This window comes from Mchenga conophoros, linkage group LG3 (genome assembly GCF_057382185.1).
Source record: "Mchenga conophoros isolate Kocher_MC1m ecotype Shallow Benthic linkage group LG3, M_conophoros_male_GT1.1, whole genome shotgun sequence".
Lineage (NCBI taxonomy): Eukaryota > Metazoa > Chordata > Actinopteri > Cichliformes > Cichlidae > Mchenga > Mchenga conophoros.
The window spans coordinates 41,575,831-41,599,224 of record NC_140528.1 but is presented as its reverse complement, the minus strand read 5'-3'; the positions used below and the strand labels follow the sequence as shown (position 1 = coordinate 41,599,224).

The 23,394-nt window shown below is 39.8% G+C and overlaps 4 protein-coding genes across 6 annotated transcripts in view; 1 reads left to right on the top strand and 3 right to left on the bottom strand.

Annotated features, from left to right (window-relative positions):
* The window catches only part of LOC146578708 (uncharacterized), a 12,627-nt gene extending 5,332 nt beyond the window's left edge, over nucleotides 1-7,295 (bottom strand). For 2 of the 3 annotated variants that reach the window (XM_085269048.1, XM_085269047.1), the window contains exons 1-3: nucleotides 7,154-7,295; nucleotides 4,315-4,383; nucleotides 2,933-3,048 (exon numbers count right to left, since the gene is read on the bottom strand). The gene's annotated coding sequence lies outside the window, so the exon portion shown is untranslated. Of the gene's footprint in view, nucleotides 1-2,932; nucleotides 3,860-4,314; nucleotides 4,384-7,153 lie in introns of those variants that run through there. The other variant, XM_085269049.1, reaches the window with a different exon arrangement.
* LOC146578707 (Fc receptor-like protein 4) lies at nucleotides 1,143-8,596 on the top strand. Its single transcript, XM_085269163.1, has 8 exons — nucleotides 1,143-1,247; nucleotides 1,876-1,911; nucleotides 2,197-2,463; nucleotides 2,543-2,788; nucleotides 2,875-3,054; nucleotides 3,177-3,263; nucleotides 6,886-6,972; nucleotides 8,353-8,596. Exons 1-8 carry the CDS (start codon nucleotides 1,217-1,219, stop codon nucleotides 8,391-8,393), a joined length of 975 nt encoding a protein of 324 aa, XP_085125289.1. The 5' UTR covers nucleotides 1,143-1,216; the 3' UTR covers nucleotides 8,394-8,596.
* Nucleotides 8,597-12,773: 4,177 nt separating this feature from the next.
* On the bottom strand, nucleotides 12,774-13,958 carry LOC146578706 (uncharacterized). Its single transcript, XM_085267836.1, has one exon. The coding sequence runs from the start codon at nucleotides 13,956-13,958 to the stop codon at nucleotides 12,774-12,776; it is 1,185 nt and encodes a 394-aa protein (XP_085123962.1).
* A 4,584-nt stretch (nucleotides 13,959-18,542) lies between these two features.
* Nucleotides 18,543-21,485, bottom strand: LOC146578705 (nuclear factor 7, ovary-like). Its single transcript, XM_085268870.1, has 2 exons — nucleotides 21,380-21,485; nucleotides 18,543-21,289 (listed from the first exon to the last, which is right to left on the bottom strand). Exon 2 carries the CDS (start codon nucleotides 21,270-21,272, stop codon nucleotides 19,884-19,886), a length of 1,389 nt encoding a protein of 462 aa, XP_085124996.1. The 5' UTR covers nucleotides 21,273-21,289; nucleotides 21,380-21,485; the 3' UTR covers nucleotides 18,543-19,883.
* Between the last annotated feature and the right edge of the window lie 1,909 nt (nucleotides 21,486-23,394).

Below are 23,394 nucleotides of genomic sequence, written 5' to 3'. Positions count from 1 at the left end.
CAAGGACATCTAAAACCTGCAGGACACCGGCACTCGAGGCCTGGAGTTGCCCACCCCTGATGTAAACTATTGTAACAACAAAAGCAAAAAAAGGTGGCCAGGTTTTATTACACACTTAAAATATTCAGGGTGCCACATGTCAGCACATCAGAAAGCAATTACGATGATGAGGATGTGCAACTACACGTCAACACAAGAGGTGTGGATGTTACTTTGTGACCAGATGCAACCTTTGTCCATATTTAATGTGATAGTAATCATCATTAAGGGCACACAGTAAGATGAGGGATCCGGACCCCAAATTGCTCTCCGATGTGTGAATGTTAGCTAGAAAGCACTTAGAAAAATGTGCTTGTGCACAAGTGAATGCACAAGTTGTATAAAGTGCTTTAGGAGAAAGAGTAAGATGAGGGAACTTTAACAAGAAGTATAAAAAGAAAATATACTAAACTATAAAAAGATCTAACAGCAAAGCTGTAAATAATCACAATTTCTTAAAATCCTAATAATAGAAAAAGCACAAAAACCCTGAGATCATGACCTCAGCAATTACAGCCACACTCTTTATAAACCACAGCCAAGCAAATGTCTCCATCTACTGGTGATGGCGTTAGAATGAAGTGCTTATTGTGCGCATTTACAAACTCGTAAACGTTACATGCTCTAGTTTTTAAAGTGCAGTATTCTGGGACTGCACAATATTTCTGTCTGCTTGTATCCTGATCTTATTTAAACGTATGTTTACAGCAACGGGACAAATGGTAGCTGGGAAACGGTCCAAATATTTATTTTTTCTTCACATATTATTAAATATTACATAAATTCATAAGTATCACATCGTCTTCTATTGTCCTGTTAAACTTCTTCTTAGTCTGACCTTAAGTAAAGTGCTCCAATTTAAAATCCATACTGCAAACCACCCACACACAAGAAAACAAATTGACAAGAAGAAAAGCTGAGACAACAAAAACAACTTTCTGATGTTAGGAGGACACAGTGTGGCTTGACCTCGTTTCTATGAACAAATCCGGTTAACATTTAACTGTACATGTAAATTTTTCTGTTCTTTTTTTTTCTTTCTTTTTATCGGTTTTAACAGGGGAAATGACGCTAAGGTTTCCACCAGGTTTGCTGGGGAGGAAGAGGGAGGGCTTAAATTGGTGCAACTGACAAAAATCAATAAAAGAAAAAAAACTTGAAGTTAGTGCGAAGGACAATGGAGGAAACGTGTTTGTGCTGTCTGTTCTGTGAGTAAAATCTCTCACTTTTAACAATGTTTATTTTTCTTGATCGTTTAAAGTCTTCTTTGTTGCTAAGTGATAACAGATGACAGACATTTCCACAGAAAAAAGGGAAGGGAAATTAAAAAATGAGTTAACAGCGATATTACCTGGAAACTTTGTATAACTGATAGTAATTAGGCACTGAGTCGTGAATAGTTTGCAATGTTTACATTGGTAACATCCAAAATCACAACAAAAAGTAAAAATGATCATATGTTTTGCTTTCCAATAAATGTATTAATAAAGCATAAATACCATCACCGTCTAAGTAACACCACTGTCATTTTTATCTTTCTTCTAAAACAATGCTTGAGAGCAGGACAGCCTGTTCGTGTCAGAAACACATACACCTGCATGAGTCGTTGTTTTATTTTGAAATAAACCCAGAAATCAAATCCAAAGTTGCTAATCTAATATTTAACATTACCTACCACAGAAGCTCTAATGGTATGGAGATGAACTACAGCATCCACTGTTCTCTATTTTGCACAGCAGTAGAGACAAAATCAGCAGTGAGGCATACAGTACGACCCGGGTTTGTCATGTTTTTCTTCAGGGTTATTGTGTTAAACTTATAACCATCTGTTTCCAGCTGTGATCTCACTGCTGAGCTGTGCAACACACCAAGGTCAGTGACCTTCTTCTGTGTCTGCTTACATCTGTTAAATGCTCAGAATGAAGTTGTGTTATCAACACAAAATAAATGTTTTTCTCTTCTCATGAACTCAGCAACTGGTTAGATACAGTACACCACAGAATCAAATAACCTGCTCTTAATCTGTTGAGATTTAGTTACAGCCACACAAAGTTTCATGTATTTAGATTTAGCTGTTTTATGAAATGATTTAATATATCATGTATTTTTTTTTACAATAACAAAAGTCTCAACATTATTTCATTTTAACCCTCACAGCTCGTCTGACTGTGAGTCCCAGCAGCTCTCAGTTCTTTAAAAGAAACTTTGTGTCTCTGAGCTGTGAGGAGGACGACAGCTCTGCTGGATGGACTCTGAGGAGAAACACAAGCAAACAACAGAGGACTCAGTGTGGAAGAGATGGGTGGGGAAAACCAGCTGGTTCTTCCTGTAACATCAGCAAACTATATGAATCAGACAGTGGAGTTTACTGGTGTGAGTCCAGAGAGGGTCCCATCAGTAACATGGTTAACCTGACAGTCACTGGTAAGCTGAGTGTGTGGAGTTAGTGTTGATGAAGCTGTGTGTAAATGGATGAAATGCTGTAGTTTGTCTCTGTGTTGAGGTGGATCAGTGATCCTGCAGAGTCCTGTCCTCCCTGTGATGGAGGGAGATGACGTCACTCTGCTCTGTAAAACAAAGACCACTCCCTCCAACCTCCCAGCTGCTTTCTATAAAGATGGCTCCCTCATTGGGGATGAGACTACAGGTCACATGACCATCCAGCATGTTTCCAGGTCTGATGAAGGCCTCTACAAGTGTGACATCAGCGGTCATGGAGAGTCTCCATCCAGCTGGATCACTGTCACAGGTGACACACTCACCTGTCTGTGTTTCTGCAGCTTTCAACATTCACAATGTGACGACAACTTAATGACTGTGTTTGCTTTATTTTAGGGGAACACACCACCACACCTCCACCTACATCCACACCGACACCAGTCTCCATTATTACCTCTCCTCCTGATTCATTCTTGCTTCTCCCTGTGTTGTTGCCTGTTGGATCAGTGTGTGTTGTGGTTCTGCTGGTGTTAGTGGTTCTATTGGTGAGACAACGTGTTTGTAGGAAGTCTGCAGGTGAGAATGAGAAATATAACGTAGAGAGTTATGTAAACTATTTGTTACATGTTATCTACTAACAAGTATTCGTTAAGATCACTGTGCTAAATTAATTTGGTGTTCGTGTTGGTTTGTTTCAGTTGATTTGGAAAAAGCTGAAGATGGCCTCACATACAGTGATCTCAAAGAATTACATCACCAACAACAGTCAGTTAAACTACACACAGGTAGATTTTTATGTACTTTGTGTTTGTGTGTGTACAGTATATACTTGTATGCGACATTTTATTCAAAAGGTAAGGATTTGGTTTAGTATAAAAGGTCTTAATGCAAGCAAACACGTTTGATAACAGTCTTTTTCTTAGGAAAAGGGAGTTCTTCAATTTCACAAACAACATTTACAGAATTTGCTTTCTAGTATTTTCATCTAAGCCTTGCTTATATCCATAATGGTTAAATCTTCAGCTGGGCTGAGACTATAAATTGTGTTTAAAAGAGAGCAATGTGTAATGTCACACAACATTTTCTTCCATATACATCTTAAGGCATTTTCAAGTGTCATTGTTATTGTTTTAGCCTTTGTTGTCTCGTTTGTTTGGAGCCAGAAGTAACTATAATTCGAAGAGAAGGTTTTGCTAATTTAACAGCTAATGCTATCTAGCTTGGTTATTACGCTGCTAATACCTGCTAATTAGCCATAACCCATTTTATTTGTCAGATAATTGGATTATAGTTCAGGCCAATTCAGTTATTTCAATTGGCTAAACGAAGGCAAGCAGACCACACCCCTAATAGTACACACTTTGATCCTTAATACAATTTTAAAAAGGCGAGCTAGTACATTTCAGGTGTTAAGAGTTATTGGTACCTTCTGGGAAAGTTATGCAGAAAAAAGGCTCAGGTTCCAGTAAAATCTGCGGCTGGTTCTGACGGACACTTCTGCCTGTTCCTTGCATTAACATGCACCTTAAACTATTCACTTAAATCAGTTCAATTCTAAAATGATCACACTATAGTTGTTCTGTGTTTGTAGATGACGATTGGTGAATTTTGTTCTCTTACTGCTGGTCTGTGTCTTTATTAGCTCAAAGTTGGTTTTAGACAAGCAAGCAATTTATTTATATAGAACTTTCAGAACAACTCCCAGCTGAAAACAAAGAGCTGTACACCTGACATGCAGGTAAAAAAAATAAAAATAAAAATAAAATGATAATTGGAATGACATTTAAAATAATAAAATTAGCATATTAGATTAAAACAATAAAACCAGGGTCATACTGTGTGTAACAGAGGTTAACAGCCTGTGGTCAATCAGTTTGATGTCTCTGCTCAGGTTTTACTGCAGGCCTGTTAAGAAAAGAGGAAACATGTAGATGAACAGTTTGTACAAACAGTAAATTAAATCTCCTCATAGTTCTTGTCACCTGTATCCAAATTCTGAGTTTTAGTTTTATGTAGTTAATCATTTTATAGTTTGCGTGATATACTGACCTTTTGACCAGATAACACATTTCCCTGTAGTTAACATGTGAATAGAGTAACCACAGTCCGTCAGTTCACATATAACATTCTGTATCAGTTCTGTTTTTGTTTTTCACAGCAGTACCAATAGAAGAAATAAAACTGTTGAGGGTCTCAGTGTTTCACATGACTGTCACGTGATAAAGAGAGTTTTTACAGGGCTCTATGCGATCCTATGCAAAACAAACTAGAACCTTCTGAGGCAGACATTTGGGTAGTTTGCTAAGTTGTGTCTGAGCATAGCACAGACTTCAGGAACAATGTCTTTTTTTTTTTAACATAGGACAGGGACGCATTGGAGATTACTGGCCAGAATGTGCACATCAACACCTCATACCAGCTTTAGACATGGCAGTGTAGTCCTCTTTGTTTCAACATATTCTAGAGTCAAATGTGAGGCCGTTTGTCCAACAGCTAAAGATAAGAAAAAAAAGACTTTGGGTCTTTTTTCATATCTCTCAAGTTTTTATGTAGTTCATTGGGTTTATATGTGTTGTAAATACTAGGATGCTGTTCGATTATCTGTGGTCGGTCTTGTTTGCACTTTGCTCACGCGTTGCAGTATAGTTGGAGCTCCAGAAACCTGCAAAGCTGCTTAGCAGTGTTCACACTGATGTGTTTTGATAAAGCTGTTAATGGAGATGAAGAGATTAAATGACTCATCTGCAGCTCACAGTTGAATTCAACACTAACAGGAAGGTAAACTAGTTTAAATGTTGTCTGTTGTTATGTGCGTTATCTCTGAGTGTCACTTCCTGTTATAACACACAACAATTTAATAAAAAAAACATAGATAACTTCTTATTGCATTGTATAATCTTCACATATTTCATCCAAAGCACACGCTCTGTTTATTAACTCGCTAATTTATATTTAAAGTTTTCACTCAATGTGTCTTTAGGGTTTAATAGCTTAGCTTAGCTATTAGCTGACTCGCTAGCAGCATGGCCTCTTCACCTGTCCCTCCTGCACTTTCCTGCTCATTGTGTCAGATGTTTAGTTACTTAGTACCCGTCTTTCCCCCACTCGGCCACACCCACTGAGGGTCAAACTCAGGTAATTGGCAATTCTGTTCTCAGACATGTGAAGCTAGAGACACCGGCAACCATAGTCAATTGTCTTCCAGGAGCCAGAGCAGGCGACATTGAGGGAAATTTAAAACTGCTGGCTAAGGGTAATTTCAGTAAAATCATAATTCACGCCGGCAGTAATGACACCCAATCGGAGGTCACTAAAATCAATATTGAATCGGTGTGTAACTTTGCCAAAACACTGTCAGATTCTGTAGTTTTCTCTGGTCCCCTCCCCAATCAGACCAGGAGTGACATGTTTAGCTGCATGTTCTCCTTAAATTGCTGGCTGTCTGAGTGGTGTCCCAGAAACGATGTGGGCTTCATAGATAATTTCTCTTCTGGAGGAAACCTGGTCTTGTTAGGAGAGACGGCATCCATCCCACTTTGGATGGAGCAGCTCTCATTTCTAGAAATATGGACAAATTTATTAAACCTCCCAAAATACGACTATCCAGAGTTGGGACCAGATGTGTGTCAGCTCCCAAACAGACAAAAAACAAACTGAAAATGTATCCATGATGCCAGGTAACACAAACCAATTAGTTAAACTGCAGGAATAAAGACATAAAAACCTGGATGAACTCTAATTCTCTCCTTCTAAATTCAGATAAAACTGATGTTATTGTACTTGGCCCTGAAAATCTTAGAAATATGCTATCTATCTAAATGGACTGTCTCAGAGTGACCTTGAAAAACTAGCTTCTGCATTTATTACTTCTCAGCTGGACTACTTTACCTTAAATAAGCAACCACTGGATGATCAATATTTATACAAAACTTTAATGGCTCTTTATTAATTACACAACATGCCAGTAAAGCTCTACGTGAAACTCAGTGAAATTCTAATTCTGTATCGCAAAGTATCCCCTAAAATATGTTCAGGTGAAACAACAAGAGAAGGAAGTAACTGCTGCAGTTGAGAGCATTAAAGTTTAAAACATACCAAACCAGTAGTGTACTACAAAAGGTGAGTTCTCATCACACCGTTGATGATATTGTGTACATGGTGTGACAAAGTGTGGGTGTCTTTGTGGGATTTCAACTGGACTTAATGCCAAAAGTCGAAATGTCACTGGGGTGTTTTGAGTGAAACAGGAAATCCAGCCACAGAGGTTCTGAAACCCCCAACGGTCTCTAAGAAGTATTTTTATATAGGAAATCTTAACTCTTTCTTTAACATGCACCCTGCATACTGACAATATTTTTATAAGCTTTACTGCTTGCACTGATGACCTGTGTTTGTTTTCTTGTGCAGGGAGTGATTCAGCTGTAGTCTACACAGCAGTGAGAACTGAAGACATCAATTATGAACAAACAGAAATCCGATCAAACAGATCTGGAGGTAAACATGCTCTTTGTTCAGTACAAAGAAAACAAGGTTACTTCCTGAAAAGTTTTCTCTTTGTAAAATATAAAGTGTGTAAGCAGCATGAGCCAGGAAAGCATGAAGAAGCAAAGCCCTCTCGTTCAAATAGACACACTAAAAGTCAATAGATTTCACCAGCAGTGAAAAATGTACTTACATCTGTTACTAGACTAAAAGTATCAATAACAATTTTTGGCCTCCTCCATCATCGGTAAAGGTCAACGGAAATCAACAGAATTATCAAGATGAAAGTTATGATGGTTCCCACAGATATCTGATCCTGTTCATGCTCGCCATTATCACCGTCTAACACAGCAACACAGACCAGAAGTGATGTCACAGCTGTTGGTGCACCACGAGCTTTGATGTTGTGTCGGCTTCTCTGTGACCTCTCGAATCTTTTTTTTAGCTTGTTGCATTTGACAGCGTGGTGCACCTGGGTTGAAGACACGAGTACAGGATTATATCAGTGTTTCCAATCATATCAGTGGAGAGATTGTACTGAGGACAAGACGGAAAAGATGAGACATTCTGGAGAAAAATTTGAAAAAGTCTCCACGATTTCATTTGACTTCTTTAACTCCTATGTACATTTTTATTTTATTTTATTTATTTTTTCCTAATGGCAGTGTTGTTCAGGAGATGACTGCAGTGTGTCTAGCAGACGTTGAGCTGTGGTGTCACACTTGCCGCATGACATAACCAATTCATCACATTGGTTATGATAAGGACTTATGAGTCCTATGTTAACCTTCAGTGTGAGCACAGGAAGTGGTGTGAAGAACTGTGACTGCCATGAGGGAGGCCACTGCCTTCCTGTTTGTTGCTGCTTCTTTTTGATCAGCTGCTGAAGAACATTTTGAGCAGCTCAGTTAAACGTCTTTTCAGATTCTTTACTTTAATATCTTTTGATTTTGACTCCACAAAGGAAATAAGAGACGCGAACATGTTACCTTTTAGAAACAACCCTTTTGCTTTTAGTGTATGAGTGCAGCTCAGCGATGTGTCACACACTAACCGCTCTGCTGACACTCTCTCCTTTGACATAAACTACTGCACCAGCAACTTCCTGCTGGGTTTCTTTCACATCAAAACCTTATTTGCGACAGCCTGGCTGAAACACTTTTAGCTAAAGTGGTTGTGGATTTAAGTCATTAGTGTAGTCAAATTTCAGAATTACATGAGTTTGAACCCACTGAGAAATGTTTCCTTAATGAAAATGTTTTTTGGATAAGTTATTTTCACTATGATTGATTTGATACAATTCTGTCAATTTGCTTCATATAAATATAACAGACAGGCTTAGTTTTATACTTTTCTTATGCTGTTTGAACTTTGTGTATTTTGTGTTTTCAGACTTTGTACAAGAGCCAGATATTTACTCCTTACTGAAGTAACCCACCAGTCCAACCACTGGAACCAGCTGCTGGTCTCAAACGTTTTAAAAATCATTATTTTGTATGTTCAAAAGCATGTTGTCCTCAACCTGCTCTTAACTGTCTTATTATGGCCATATTGGCAATATCTCTTCCACAATATAGAAATGATACTATGTATTTTATAAATAATGCATAATGCACTGTCTTTAATATTTTACTGTTTCCGGTTATATTTTATTTCCAAGTGTAAGACTGTTGTCGCCTGCTTTCTCGCAGGAACAATAAAGTTTGTTCTCACTTCTTTTTCTTCTCGTGAGGTTCTTTGGGTTTCAGAAAGAGCGCTGGGGGCTGGGGACAAATGTGAAATGTGGCTAACCGACTGCTGAGCAGGAACAACAACAAACACATAAACCCGCAGCCGCAGAATAGAAGCAGCAAGAACATCACTCAGGGGCTTAAAACTTCGCAGGAAAGCTTCAGATAATTTATTACAGGCGCTGTTTGAACGAATGATGTTCCTCCATCAGGTGATGGTTTTACCTCCATGGTTCAGGCTGTGTTGATGTCCTCATAATGAAATGAGGACATGTTTGACATTTGTCCTCATTCAGTCAGAGATGAGTTGGAGACATTTAACATCTCATTATTTTCACAAAGTTATTGAGTTAAATTGTAAGTGGGATCTCTTATCTCAGTGTCATCTGCATATTAGATACAATTCTAATTGTAATAGAAACACTCTGTATGGATTTGATCAGGTAAACTAAAGCTCCAATAATGAGCTCAGCCTCTTCCTCATCAACAGGATTCACATCATGGGTTTATACACTACTTCATGATGTTTCAGGGTATATGTGGAAACAAAAAAATTATAAAAAATATTAATGACTAAAAATGAATATTTTACCCAAACATTAATTTGCTGTTTCATGCAGACAAATGTAGACAAACTCGGGCTTTTCACAGAATTTATTCTAAACTTATTTGAGTCATTAGTTTGGATCCACATGGTTCCTCAGTTCTGTCAGTAGTTCTAAATTTGAACTCCTTCAAAAATTATTTCTACTAAAGTCAATTCTGCCAAACAAATGCTCACACAAGTTGTGTTTCATTTTTAAGTGATGAATTTTGCCCAGTTTTCCCACAGTTTGATAAAATCTTCCTTTTCTGTTTTCCACCTAAACCTTTCTGTCTATAAACAGGAACGAGCTGATTTTGTGTAAAAAACTTCATCATAATCTTTCACGTCCCTTCATCCATTCAAAAGGAATAGATATGGTTCAGTATACAGTAAGGTGTTTATACACTAAGCTCTCACACATAATCTAAGAAATCAGAAGACAGAAAGATGCGGATTGTTTCTCCTAAATTATCTGATATGATGATGAATTACCAACCATAATCTTCTTACTGTGCTTTGATAGAAACACAGTCTGGTGCTGCCATCTACTGACTCAGAAGTGCTCAAACAGCTGTGCTTTTTCACCCTGATTCATTTCCATCTCTTAGAATGACCATAACTCATATGCTGGACTTAGTGTTTTACTTAATATGACCACAAACCTGCCAATAAAGTCACCCACATAGTGCTCAGGTCACTGATGCTACCAAAAGCTTCTATAGAACTGCAAGTCTGACCATAGTAGCAGGTGTATGATGGTTCTTCAGGTCTCATCCACCAATCAGACCAGAGTACATTCACTTGTTAACGTTTGACTGTGTTATTGCCTTTACTTTATTCATGAGCCCAGACACATATTATACATCGCTTAATTTTAATGATTAATTGTCAGAATTGCAGTGACATTGTACAAAGAAACATAACTAAATCTAGTTGGACCAACTGTGACTTACTTAACAGTATAGCTATGGATGTGAAATTATGTGAGTTAACAACATGAGATGACAACATAAGACTTTAAAACTTATGCCATAGTTGTATCTACTAGGAGGCTGATGGGTATAATTGGTTGCTGCCATTATTTTACTCCCATTCTTCAAAACCTAACAAATATTCTTTAGAGCAGCTCTTGTTTACTTAAACACCTGCCTCCTAAATTGTCTTCATTATTTTTCTAGTAATCTTTGAGAAAAAGCCTCCTAGTGAAAACAGTGTGTCTAATGTATAGACATGAGTGAGGCCCAGAGATTTAAGAGACTCAAGTTCATTTAGAATATCAAAGGAGGGGTGGCTGATTAGCTGGCGGCACATCAGAGGATCTCTAGAGCGGATAACAGGCACTGATTCCCTTAAATGGATCATAAAAGGCAAAAAATGCACCAGTGGAACCATGAAGAAAACTAGACTCTCTTCCACTTTTACAGTTCCACCTGTATCTCTGGCTCTGTCCACTTTCTTTATGGCCTCTGTAATGTTTATCTTGAATGACACCAACACTGTGTATCTGGCTATTAAGTGTTTTTCATGCCTGGTGAATGAATCACCGTTGTCTTTGTTGGTGTGCTGTGTTAAGAACCTGTGAGTGACTTCGAGTTGGTCACAGTGAAGCTGAACGGACTTGAGTGCGTTTTGCAAATCTTCTAGAGCTCGATTGATACAGTCTGGACTCTGACTCCTGTCTTGCTGCTTCAAAGATGTAAAAGCACGGTTGTAATATGCAATAGCTCCCCAACAATGATCCTTCTGAATGGCTTTAGTGTACATGTTGATACTCTCTGCAAACTTCCCCTTTTCACGCAGGTCATTACCAAAGCTAATGTAGTGGTAGAGGTTTGATGATGGGGATTCTCTCTGTCTGAGTTTCTGCCTCGCTGTGTCCAGGTCTGTTTTCAGTCGACTTTTCAACTCTTCAGTAGAATTTTTTGCACTGAAGCTTGTAAGTAGCCACACACCCCAAAACTCATTCAGAGCAGATAAATCTGAAGCTCCTGGTTTGTTGTTGCTGCTTGTGTACAGATAATCCAGTACATCCAAATAATCATTGAAGAGTTCTTCCTTCTTCTTCATGTCTGGGATCTGAGACTCCAAGTAGCTTGATAGCTCATCAGCCACTGTGCTGTCTCTGACCTGTTTAATTATCTTTACTTCCTGCTGTGATGCTCCAGACAAAATATCCTTCAGCATTGAAGATATTTCTACAGATGCTTTGCTACTGTTGCTTTGTTTATACAACCTTAATTGCATCACAAACCTAAATTGTTTAAGTGGCCTGACATCTGTTAGACTTCTCAATAAAGAATAAAGTTTCCTTGTTGAAAGCAGCAATTGCAGGGATTCTGCCAGATGCCAGACTCAAACAGACAATGAGCTGAGCAGATCCTGGTGATCCTTGTCTAGCAGTGCGGCCGAATGCCTGCGCCTCTACACGAGCATTCTTGGGCAGGAAGGTCTGCACAACAAACAAACCTCCAGCTTCCTTTACTGTGTCAGAAACTTGAAGGTCTGTTCCACGGCCAGCGAGGTTTGTTGCTATGATGACTTCTCCTGCTTTAAACTCCTTGGAAATGATCACACTGTTGTCCATGTTGTTGTTTATATAAAGAGTTTTGGTCTGGACTCTGTCTCCTAGACTGCGATGGATCATCTTTGCTCGTTTGATGGTCTCACAGATGATGAGTACAGCTCTAGGATCCCTGTATGATGTAGGGCTGGTTTGTGCAATGACAACATCACAGATTTTTTTAATCCATTCTTTTTCATCTTCTACAACAACACCTTCAACCTCAAACAGCTTTCTACGTTTGAATGAAGGTATCTGACAGGTTTTGATACCGTCATAAATCTTTTGCAAAGTCTCAGTCTCTTTTTCTTGACCAAGAGTTCCAGACATCCCATAGATCTGACTTCCAAACTGGTTTTTATACTTTTGAAGCAATCCCACATTAGACATGTAGTTTGTGATGGCTGTCATGTCACTAATCTTTGACTCGTGTTTCATTTCAATAAACTGTTGAAGTCCATCTGACCACTTCATGTAGTTTTCAACAACCCCTGTGCAGCTGTAGTCCACAGGCACGATTCCATGTTTCTCCATCACATATTCATGGTCCTCTGTCATGACTTGAGCTTTAAATGCATTTTCAATCCAGACTTTTAGTTTAGATTTGACCAGCTCTGAAAGGAAGCCTGGGATATAGCAGCTGCTTTTAGCTTGGTTCAGTTCACATGGTGTAAAATGAATTGATCTCTTTACTTCCTCTTCTACAGCTCTCACCACACTGTCGTGATCAGAGTACATGTACTGACAGAAGCCACCATCAAGTAAAAGCAGAGACACTCTTCTGCTTTCCACATTTTCACTCTGAAGCTCTTTGCAAAGTTCCTGTATTTTGCCATTGTTATTTAAATGGTGGAGAGCAAACTGGGAAGATGGAAATTTGCTTTCCATCATTTTAAAGAACTCAGCCAGCTGGTCAGCAGTCGCACTTTTAGTCATTTCATTTAAGGTTCTTTCTCAGGTCCTTGACTGATTCCTTTAACAGTATACCTGTGTCCTCTGCTATCTGACGAATGATGGACTCATCACCATCTTTGCTCATCACGTTTTCCAGCACTTGATAAAAAGGAAATTTTGGCCCTACAGTTCTATCTGTGCCAGTTTTCTTGTACTGATTAGCAGTGGCCCATATACATGCCAAGAGTGGGTTGAGATGCTGTAAAGCAGGCATGTTACTGCTTAAATAGACTACATGATGACCCTTGTCTAGCATTAGGGAATCCACTTCATCCACTACTGCACACTGGAATTTCCTTTGACCTAATATGTCCAACCTATGGAAGTGGTGCCGAAGCCAGTCACCTGCAAATTCTTGCGCAGTGCCGTAAACAACTTGACACTCATAGCACTTTTTTAGTTCTACATCAGGCCTGTTGCAGTTATAATCAGCAGTGATATTCAACTCTTTATAAAATCCTTCCCATTCTTTACAATCTCTCTCTGCAAGAACTGATGAACTCGACATGATGTCGACTTTTTCTCCTCTCAGAGCTCGAAAAGCTGCAAAAATGGCCACAATGCAAGTCTTCCCCTCTCCTGTGCCAACCTGAATCAATCGCCCTGTTTCTGAAAGAGCCTTCAGACACCAGCTCACCATCTGTGTCAGTCGTGGCCGAAATGGCTTTCTTGTATTTTTAGTTTTTGTTTTTTCCACTGCCAAACAGAGCTTCTTTAAGATGGTTTTCAGTTCACTCTTCTGTGAGCCGTCCTCAGGAATATCACGCCCTTCATGAACTGTTGATACAATATCTCTGACATCATTTAAAATGTTTTCATCAATCTGGTTCAACTTTTCTTGCCGAATTTCATCAAGTATTTCCTCCAGAGACTTCAGTCTGTCACTGGCTAAATATTCCTTCAAGGTTTCATCTGTTACAGCTTTGTCTTGGAGCAGTTCCAAAAGTGTTTTTCCATCTTCATTTTTCCAGTCTGAAGTAATAAAGTGAATCTCTATGCAGTGCAACATTTTGATCATCCACATGAGGAGATGTGATTTGTCATTTACTGATGACTCAAATCTCTTCAAAAGAGCATCAAACAAGTCAGCGACCTCCTTTGGGCTCCATTTGATATTTGTAACCAGTCCTTTCAGCTTCTTGAGTAGAATTTCTTCATCAGCATCCATTTTTTTAATCAGATAAGAAAAATCTGTTCAAAAACACATTTAAAAATGTGTTGAGATTGTTACTCTGAAAATACACAATGCAATTTGTACAAACTTCCAGGCAGGCTGTATTTATTTGCACCATTGTATTGATATACAATGACAATCTTCTTTTTTTTTTTTCCCTTTTTTTTGACATCAGAAACAGCAGCATGTGACATCACGTGATGGCGGAGCTTCAGTTCATCCTTTGTCATCTTTTTTTTTTTTTTTTTTTTTAAATAGGACAGGGGGAAAGAATGAAAGAAAGAGGGGGAGAGAAAGAAAGAAAACCAAAGGGGAGAAGAGACGGTGAGAAGAGGGGGAAGAGAGAAAAACAAACAAGCAAAAAAAACAACAAAAAAAAAAAAAACTCCTGGGTCACCTGTATGGAGAAAAAAACAAACAAACAAACAAACAGAGGAGACAGCAAACAACAAAGAGCAACATAATAATAGGGAAAAAAAAGCACCATCACAATAAACTAGCTATTCATAGATATCAATAGTTACTAAATAATAGACGATATTGTTCAGCACGCAAGATAGACAGCGCACAGTGTGCTTTGAGGTAGCAGCCAAGAAAGCTTTAGTCCGCGTCTGTGAATACCCATGTGTACACCTGTGTGCATACCTGTGTGGATCAGCATGCTTGCATTCCAAAGGTTTCTCCATGTAATGATCTGCTAGGGAGTGTGGGGAGCCACAGCCCTGTCCTTTATGGTATCAAGCGGGTATGGAGGAGATCAAAACTCCAGACATCCAGAGGCCCCCAGAACACAAGAGACCAAGGAAGACCCACAGAGGGGCAGCCGCGCCACTGTCCCAGTTAGAGCTAAGGAGAGTCCCAGATGAGGGCTCATTCAGCAGCCGCGGAGCAGAAGCCAGGGGGAGTTGCAGTGACGCGCCCGTGGGCTCCGCTGGCAGCCAGCTGTGCCTGAGTGACCGAGCCCCAGGCCGAGAGGCCGGGGGCACCCCACCTCCGAAATGGCCCGAGCGAGCCCCAATAAGCGGCCGCCAAGGAGTGAGCCGGTGTGTACCCGGACGCCCACCCCCAGATACAAAGAACCACCAACGCACCGACACCTGAGGGAGTCCTTCACCGGCAGGGGAAGTGGTGGTGGGTGGAGATAGGCCTCCAAACCTTGGAAGGCCCGAGATGTCCCCAGAGAGGTGGCGTCTGATACCCAACCTGACATATAGATACAAACATACAGGCACACACAAACACAAACATCCATTCCCACCCTCATGCTCTCATATGCACTTACACCACACTCAACCGACGTGGGGACAGACATAAAGAGACACTGTACAGACAATCACACTCCCCAAGCGTACTCTACAAACCGGGTCTAGGTACCCCTGCCCCTGGAGGGGGGAACTGCACCCAGACCCAGGTGGTGTTACCCTTTTCCCTGCGGTGGGGAGAGGCAGACCGCCCCGACTCCGCAGCAGCAGGGAGGCCCCACACCCCAGACCGCAGCCGGACGGCCAACTCCTCCTAGCCCCCCCGCTCCAGCAGGCCGCAGAGAACGGGGGTGAGAGAAGACTCCAAACCTCCCTCCACCCGCTCATAGTAGTGTTGACGCATGTGTGTTCTAAGGTGCAATTAAAATGACAATCTAACACACGTAACAACATTTCTCTCAATATATTTGCTTAGTAAGGAAAAGATTGCTGGTTTGATTAATGATGGATGCCAATCTCCTTTCAGTGTGAAAACTCAAAGCCAAATCAAACATGTACAGGCACTATGCTCTGGCGACTCTTTGTGACAAGGGAGCAGCAGAAAATTGCTAATTCTATTCATATTTCATGCAATGTTTTTGAAATCTATTACTGACCTGTTGACATGATGAGAAAGATTGCAGATGATGTGCGTTTGTGAAAACTCTGGTGATCTGCTTGCTCTCTCTGTATTTGGTTCAGTGCTTTTATTTCACCCCTTGGATTTCTCTTTCACAAACCCTGCCCATGTCCCGTCACAAGGGAATTCCCTGCCAAGCCTACCCTTATGATTTGCATTTACTGTAATTTAAGATACTTACTTTGAATAAGTTATACAGTGCACATCTGTAGAGCAAAACGGTGATTGTTCCAAAAGGGAATAATTTGATTAACAGTTTTATAATCGTTTTAATCAGTTGTCGAGTCAGCCTTAAACTTTCCGCTTCCCCTTTACTGGATTCACTACTCAGCAGTGCAGGACATGGAAGTTAAAAGCAAAATTTGTGGGTGTGTCCTGTTTGGCTAAAGTCATGGCATGTCTTGGCAAACTTCTTTGTCATGGAAAGAATTTGATAGATATCATTGGTTTTAATTTAGTTTTTGTTTCATTTCTTAGACAGTCAAACCGTTTCTTGGTAAGAAAGTAATCAGCATAAAATGGTTTGTCTTCTGACGCAAATGCATTTTAAATTTTCAACTCACATGCAAATTATTATGAATGATTTACAGAATCTAATAGTCTGTTAGAAAAATCCACTTACAAGTCATCTGGATTATTTTTAGAAAGCTTTTATACATATTTATATGTAGAAAGAGGTCTTTCTGTCAAAGTCAGTAAAAAGTAAATGATACACACCTGCAAATAAAAAAAAGAGTAAAAACTTTGTAGCTCTTTTTTCATGGTGCTGATGAAAAGCATTGACTGGTTTGTCCAGAATGATGCAGATTAGTGATATCGGTGCAAAAGAACCACAATAAATATAGGAAGAGTAAGAATAAAATATATAGACACTTTGAGACTGAGGAGCAAATGTACACTTTAAGGGCAAAAGGGTTAATAACAACCTAAAATTTGCAACTGAGATTTAAAGTGACTGGCATATTTATCATAGTGCCACATATGCCTGGCATCATATTCATATCAATGAAGTAACCTCAGTGTTCCAAAGGCTGTGGGCATTTATACACAATTGAATCTGAACAGATTCAACAAACTGGGTCTTCATCCTAATCCACTTGAACAGCAGAATGTATCCAAAGTGAACAAAATTACAGCTTGAGACTGGACCAGAGCCAGATCCAGGAGGTCCAGATATTTATAATTTGACATAATAATAAATAATTTTAAATGAACTGTATTGATACTGGGGGTGTGAATGAATACTAGAATTTAGAAACTAGAGTTTGTATCTCTTTATAGATTCAAGTGCATTCTACTCACTGTCATGTCTTTCTACATGGATGGACATATCCCTGATCCACCTCAACACAAAAGCAATCTATCTCAATCTGATATTTTCCAAATGAACTTTAACCGGACGCTCATAAACCTTTAATTCCAGTAGAAAGTACACTTTCAAAAAGTTTGATAATTGTGGGGCCCTGAAAGCCAAAATGCATCCTCATTGCTTGCTCTACAGCTTCTGAAGACAATTTATTTTGCACCTTTAATGTTGATGCACAGTAGGTAAGTCTGGGAATACAAATCAGTCCTGGAGTTTGATTACTGTTACTGAAGCAGTTTTTTTTTCTATCTGATCAGGTTGGTACAGTTGTTGGGATAATTATCCCGCACTGTAACAATTAAAAGTTACACTTTAGCTATTAGCACTGGCTCATGGTAAAAGGAGGCATTAAACAGGGGCTGCTGCAGTCAGGGCTTCTTAATAGTTGTTGCTCGTTCTACTGTTGACGGTGAGACGCTAACGTGTTGCTTAATTTGGCACATTGTGCTGGATCTATTTCAAGTTTATTTTTCTTTCTAACCTCTTTAGCTCTGCCTCTTCCTTTTTGTTTGTCCTTCTTTATGAGCCACTTCCAAACCACTCTAAACTCTAGCGCACACAGGGATATTTGATTGGGCAATCCAGTGTCAGCGATGAAAAAGAACCAATGGGCTGCCATCAGTAAAAAGGATCAGTCGTTGTCTCCAGGATGTTTAATAGGTTTGGCGTGGCAAGGTTTGGGGCGTTGTGTTCAAGTCAAGGACACGGATACAGATTTCCAGTTAGGATTGATTTATTCTGCTGTGGCATTCACACACAGCAGGTTGAGAGTAAAATGATCAAGGGGAACAGATACACGTGTCGGGAGTAGTAGTAGACTAACATTCAGTGCATGCCATTCCACACACCTGTGGTGCGTTCAAGGGTGCGTCAGTTAAAGTAATCAGTTCAATAATGTAGGACATACCAAACTTATACGGAAAACAGACTTGGATTGATGCAACATGCTACAGAGAAATAAACATTTAACCGTCAGTGCTTACACCAGCCCACTGTATGCAAGATTCCCAGCACAGCCCAGAGTGGGTGTGAACCAGATGTGAATAACTGACTTTGAATCTGTTTAAAGTACTGGATAATTGCTGTCAGCAGATGGCAGCACTACGGCTGGGTATAGTCACTAATTTCTACACGGTGGGCCATTTATATGGATACACCGTAATAACATGGGAATGGTTGGTGATATTAAAGTCCTGTTTGTGGCAGATTCGTATATGGCCGTTTAGAAGTCGGCCATCTTGGATACAACTTTTGTTTTTCAATAGGAAGAGGGCCATGTGACAAATCAAACTTATTGTTAATCTCACAAGAAAAACAATGGTGTGCTTGGTTTCAACGTAACTTTATTCTTTTTTATACATTTATTCAGCACATTACGGTGTCAAGGGAAAGGAAATGGCGGAAAGGCAAATTTTGCAAAGGAGGCACTGGGGGAAGATTAATGGAATTAAGGATCAGCTTTACTAAAACAGAAATTTTAAAAATACAGAAAATGAAGGAAAGATGGCAAAAACAATGGGAGAAAGAAAATCTAATGGAAAGCTGGTCTTAAGTGATTGTTTCTTCTCTTAACGTCTCAGATTTGGGCACACTGAGCTAAATAGCAAACTGTTCATTTTATGGAAACACTGTAATGGGAAAAGTGAGTACTGTGGAGATGATGACACAGTACAGCATGTCATATTACACTGTCAGGATTATGAGGAAAAACAAAGACATCGAATTCAAAACCTAAATAGAATTAAACTGAAACTAGACTTAATTGATCTCATTGGAAAAAACTCAAAAAGTAAAATTAGGCAGTATTTAGTTTTTTTAAATAAACCCATTTGTATGATAGGCTCTAATGCTTAAGTGACATTCTGGTACACGCTCCAGTTGTTGGTGGTAATGCACCAATTTGTTGTTTGCCAACCACCAATAAAATCCAAGACGAAGAAGAGTAACCTTGTGTGAGGCCATGTGATTGCCTGGTGCAAGCAGTGACATTTGGCCATTTTTAAAATCTTCCTAAAGACAGCTTGCTCTTTTGCGTACTGTTATGCAGCACAGTTTGTTTAATCTTTTTCTTGTAACTGCCTACCTTATGGTGCTATTCTTATATATATGGAAATATATATTTCTTGTATTAGTATTAAACCTTATGAGCTGTCTGCATGTCTACAGCTTTCCTATTTAACTAGTACCTCCTGCGGGTCTCATATTTTGTAAATGGTCTCATTAATTGAGCTGGTAGCTGTTGAGATGGGAAGCCTTAAAAACATTCTCCTGTTTAAGATAAGGGCACACTTAAAAGATTTACATTTTTTTGGATCTTTATTTTAGAAAAGTTACTTATGTTTTCTTCTAGACTGTTTTTTTGTTTTTTGTTTTTTTTGGGTGTGCCCACCATGACGTATCCCACCAATAATGTAATGAATACCACAATGAGTGTAGACATTTTAGTTCAGACATGAATTGTAAAACATTTGTAATGATCTGAAATATGATAGAATTTCAAATCAAGTTTTGGGAGTCACTGAGAAACAGTGAAATGATTGTGAAAGGGTAGACAGAAGAAGCTGAAATGGTGAGAACCAAGACAAACAAAGAGCTTTGGAACAATGAGGCCGCAGGAGGACAGCTGCAGTTTAAAAGGTTCAATTCACTAACAGCAAGCATTAGAATCATAATCATCCTGAACTTATCTGCTCCACTGACACTTTCAAAGGCAACACCTTCAATTTATCATCCAGAGTGCCAATATAAGGAAACATCTTATGAGTAAAAGTGTGTGTGAAGGTGTGTATGTGTGTGTTAGTATCAGGATCAGAGAACGACAGCTTTCCTCTGTTCCAGTCCAGATTCACTCTGATCCTCTGGAACTTCTTCTTTTCTGAGAGAACAGTGGATGGAGCTGATGGTGACAGTGCTGAGTATTCACCTGAATTGAACCTTATTCTCCATAATCCAGACAGTGTGGTTCCTTTCCTCTCATCAGATTCTGCTAACACGCCCAGTCCCCAGTACGTATTGTCTCCAACCTCGACATCCCAGCTGTGAGTCCCTGAGTTGAAGCCCTCAGTGCCCAGGACAGACCAGAAAAAATCAAACCTCTCTGGATTATCAGGAAGATTCTGCCTTTCTCCTCCTCTCACACTGGTCAGATCTTCAGACAGGATGAGTTGTGGATGAGCAGTGTTTGGGTCCAGAATGAGAGGAGTGTAGGAGACCATGTCCTTCATGTTGTTCCAGATGTTGAAGGTCAGGTTGCCCAGGTGTTTGGCCTGGTCTATCAGAGCTCCTGAGGGCAGCTGTGGATCATCCAGCAGTGAACAGCGCTGGACTCTTTCCACTGCAGCCTTGTAGTTGTGCAGTAATGAAACATCAGCTCTCAGCTCCTCCTCTGTGGCTCTGACTGTGTCTGAAAGAGCTGCTATCTCTCTGCTCAGAGCCTCCATCTTCTCCTTCATCATCCCACTCTTCTGCTCCTCTTCCTCCCTCAGTGCAGCCAGCCTGGCCTCCTCTTCCTCTGCTAGAAACTGGTGAAGCTTCTTAAACTGCTCCTTAATCTGCCTCTCTGTGTGTCGGGCCTGGACCTTAATGTGTTCTGCTGTTTGATCAAACTTCACTTGAACGTCTTCACAAATCTTTAACTTCTCCTTTAAGGGCTCCAGATTTTCCTGTAGTTCCTTCTTGTGTTGTTGTGCAGCCTCATCGATGGGTCTGAATCTGTGGTTGGTGTGTTTTTCTGAGTCTCTGCAGACGACACAGACTGGCTGCTGATGGTCCAGACAGAAGAGTTTGAGTTTCTCAGAGTGCAGACTGCAGAGAGCCTTTGACGCACTTTGATCTCTCTCCTGTAAGAACAACTCACACAGATTCTTTAAAGCCAGATTTAATGTTGGTTCATCCCTTGAAGATCTCCTCTTACACACTGGACATTCATGTTTTACTCTCTCCCTCCACCATCTCTTCAGACAGTCTTTACAGAAGCTGTGGCTACATGACAGAAGAACAGGATCCGTGAAGACCTCCTGACAGACCGGACAGCAGAGATCCTCCTCTGATCTGGAAGCCATTGAGTTTGTGAGTGATGCTGAAAACAATAGAAGTACAGTTAGTCCTGGCTCCCCTCCCTCCTCTACTACCTTCATTGAGACTTCTTTTGGATTTTGTTCATACTCACATTCAGTGTGTGCAGCGTCAGCAGCAGTGTTAGAGTTTTCCACTTTTTTTCCCTGTAGCTGGACTTTCTCAGTGGAAGCTGCTAGTTCGGTCTGATCGTCTGTGCATCTCTGTTTACTACAGAACAATAGCATCCTGGTTCCTGGTTTGTCTCACATGAGTCATGAGGCGTGGTCATGTAAGATGGGTGTGTATCACAGCACGGCTCGGAGGCTTTTCTGTTATCATGTCAGGACAGGAAAACTCACAGATCTTAGAAAAGTGTTGCAATAGTTTTACATTAAAAATGTTCATGTTTTTTTTGTGTTATTTATCAGGTTCAGTAGAAATGGGTGGTTAATGCAGTGACACAAACACAGGTGATTTTAACTGTTGACCGGCAAAAACAGCCATCAACCTGTTGGCTGATGTGTGCAAGAATCACTCACCAGGAATTGTTACAAAAGGGGCTACTCCCTGGTCTCTAAGAGGCTAGATAGCAGTGTCCAAAGGAACCAGTATTAAACCACTATATCAGTTTTATTGAAAATGGCTTTACTGATTCAAAGCTTTGAGTCAGTGACAGAATAGGAGACAGCAAAACAATGTCTCAACAATGGTGTGTGTGAATAAACTAGGGTTTATTCACACAAACCCTAGTTACTGGGTAACTAGGGTTTGTGTGAATAATATCAATACAACTTTGGTAGGCTGGATTGACTGTTTAATTGATTTTGTGAAGATATGCAATATAGTTTGAAGACAGTCTACTTGCAGAAACAGGATGTGCTGAGACGGTAGGGTGTGCTTGTGTAAATAGGGCAGGGTTTGATTAAGTACCATGATTATGTATTTAGCTTATTTTAAGTACACATTGCAGTGTGTGTTTGAATTACTCTTATTTATGTGTGCTTTGCTGTAACTGTCTATGTAAAGTTACAAGCAGATCATTGTTTGAAAGATATAAATCTAAAACAAAACTGAGTACTTGGTATTTAAAATAAATACCTGAATAAAATTCATATGCTAATTTTATCACTGTTCTGTCTCCATAACTTCTGTACACTAATAACTACAGAAACTCATCCTCCTGCTCAGGTTTTGACAGAAGTGAACAGCCCTTTATTATTATTGTACATGTACAACAGAATATAGGTGCGCCACACCCAAAATATATAAATAGTAGACATTATATACATATCAACTCATACAAAACAAGTTGTTTTGAGTGCATCGTTCACCATCTTACAATGCTGTGATTGCAGCCATTCCCCAACTCATTATCTTACCTTATCCATATGACATGACCAAAAGTGGCTGACATTTTTGGCTTCTATAAGCTGTTAAACCTTGAGATTTTAAGCTATATCCATGCAGTGGGGTTAGGTTCTTGGTAATTCTTAATTCCCCATAGGTGTGAATGTGAGTATGAATAATTGTCCGTTTCTCTGTGTTAGCCCTGCAACAGACTCGTCCAGAGATTACCCGCCTTCTCACGCTATGGGATGTGCTTTGGCCCCCCATGACCCTGCCAAGGATAAGTGGAAGAGCATGGATGGTTTCTTGAAATGATTTCCTTAATGAAGACGTTAAAGGTTTGTGAAGAAGTTCAAGTAAAGTAAACTTTGACATTGGTAGGTCAAGGTCAAATGCATGTATCCTCCCAAGTGTCATGTTATTTTGAAGAATATAAATAAAAAACAAACAAAATAAAAAAAGCCAGATAGTTCTAGAAACTTCCTTTAATTTTCACTTTCAGTTAAACACAATTATGGGGGCCTGGGGAACCTCCCGTGCTGCAAACAACAGAGGGTGCAGGTAGATTTAAGATCATCAGATTACCAGCACAGCCCAGGTTCACAGAGATTGCTGAGTCAGTGTGAATCAGATGCACACTGACTTGTGCTGAATGCATTGTACAATTGCTTCCAGCAGATGGCAGCACAGGAGTTGCAGTTTTCCCAACATGACATGGTTGTGGAAATATAAATTTGGTATCATTGTTTGTAGTTCAACATGACAGACTGAGGTTCTTTT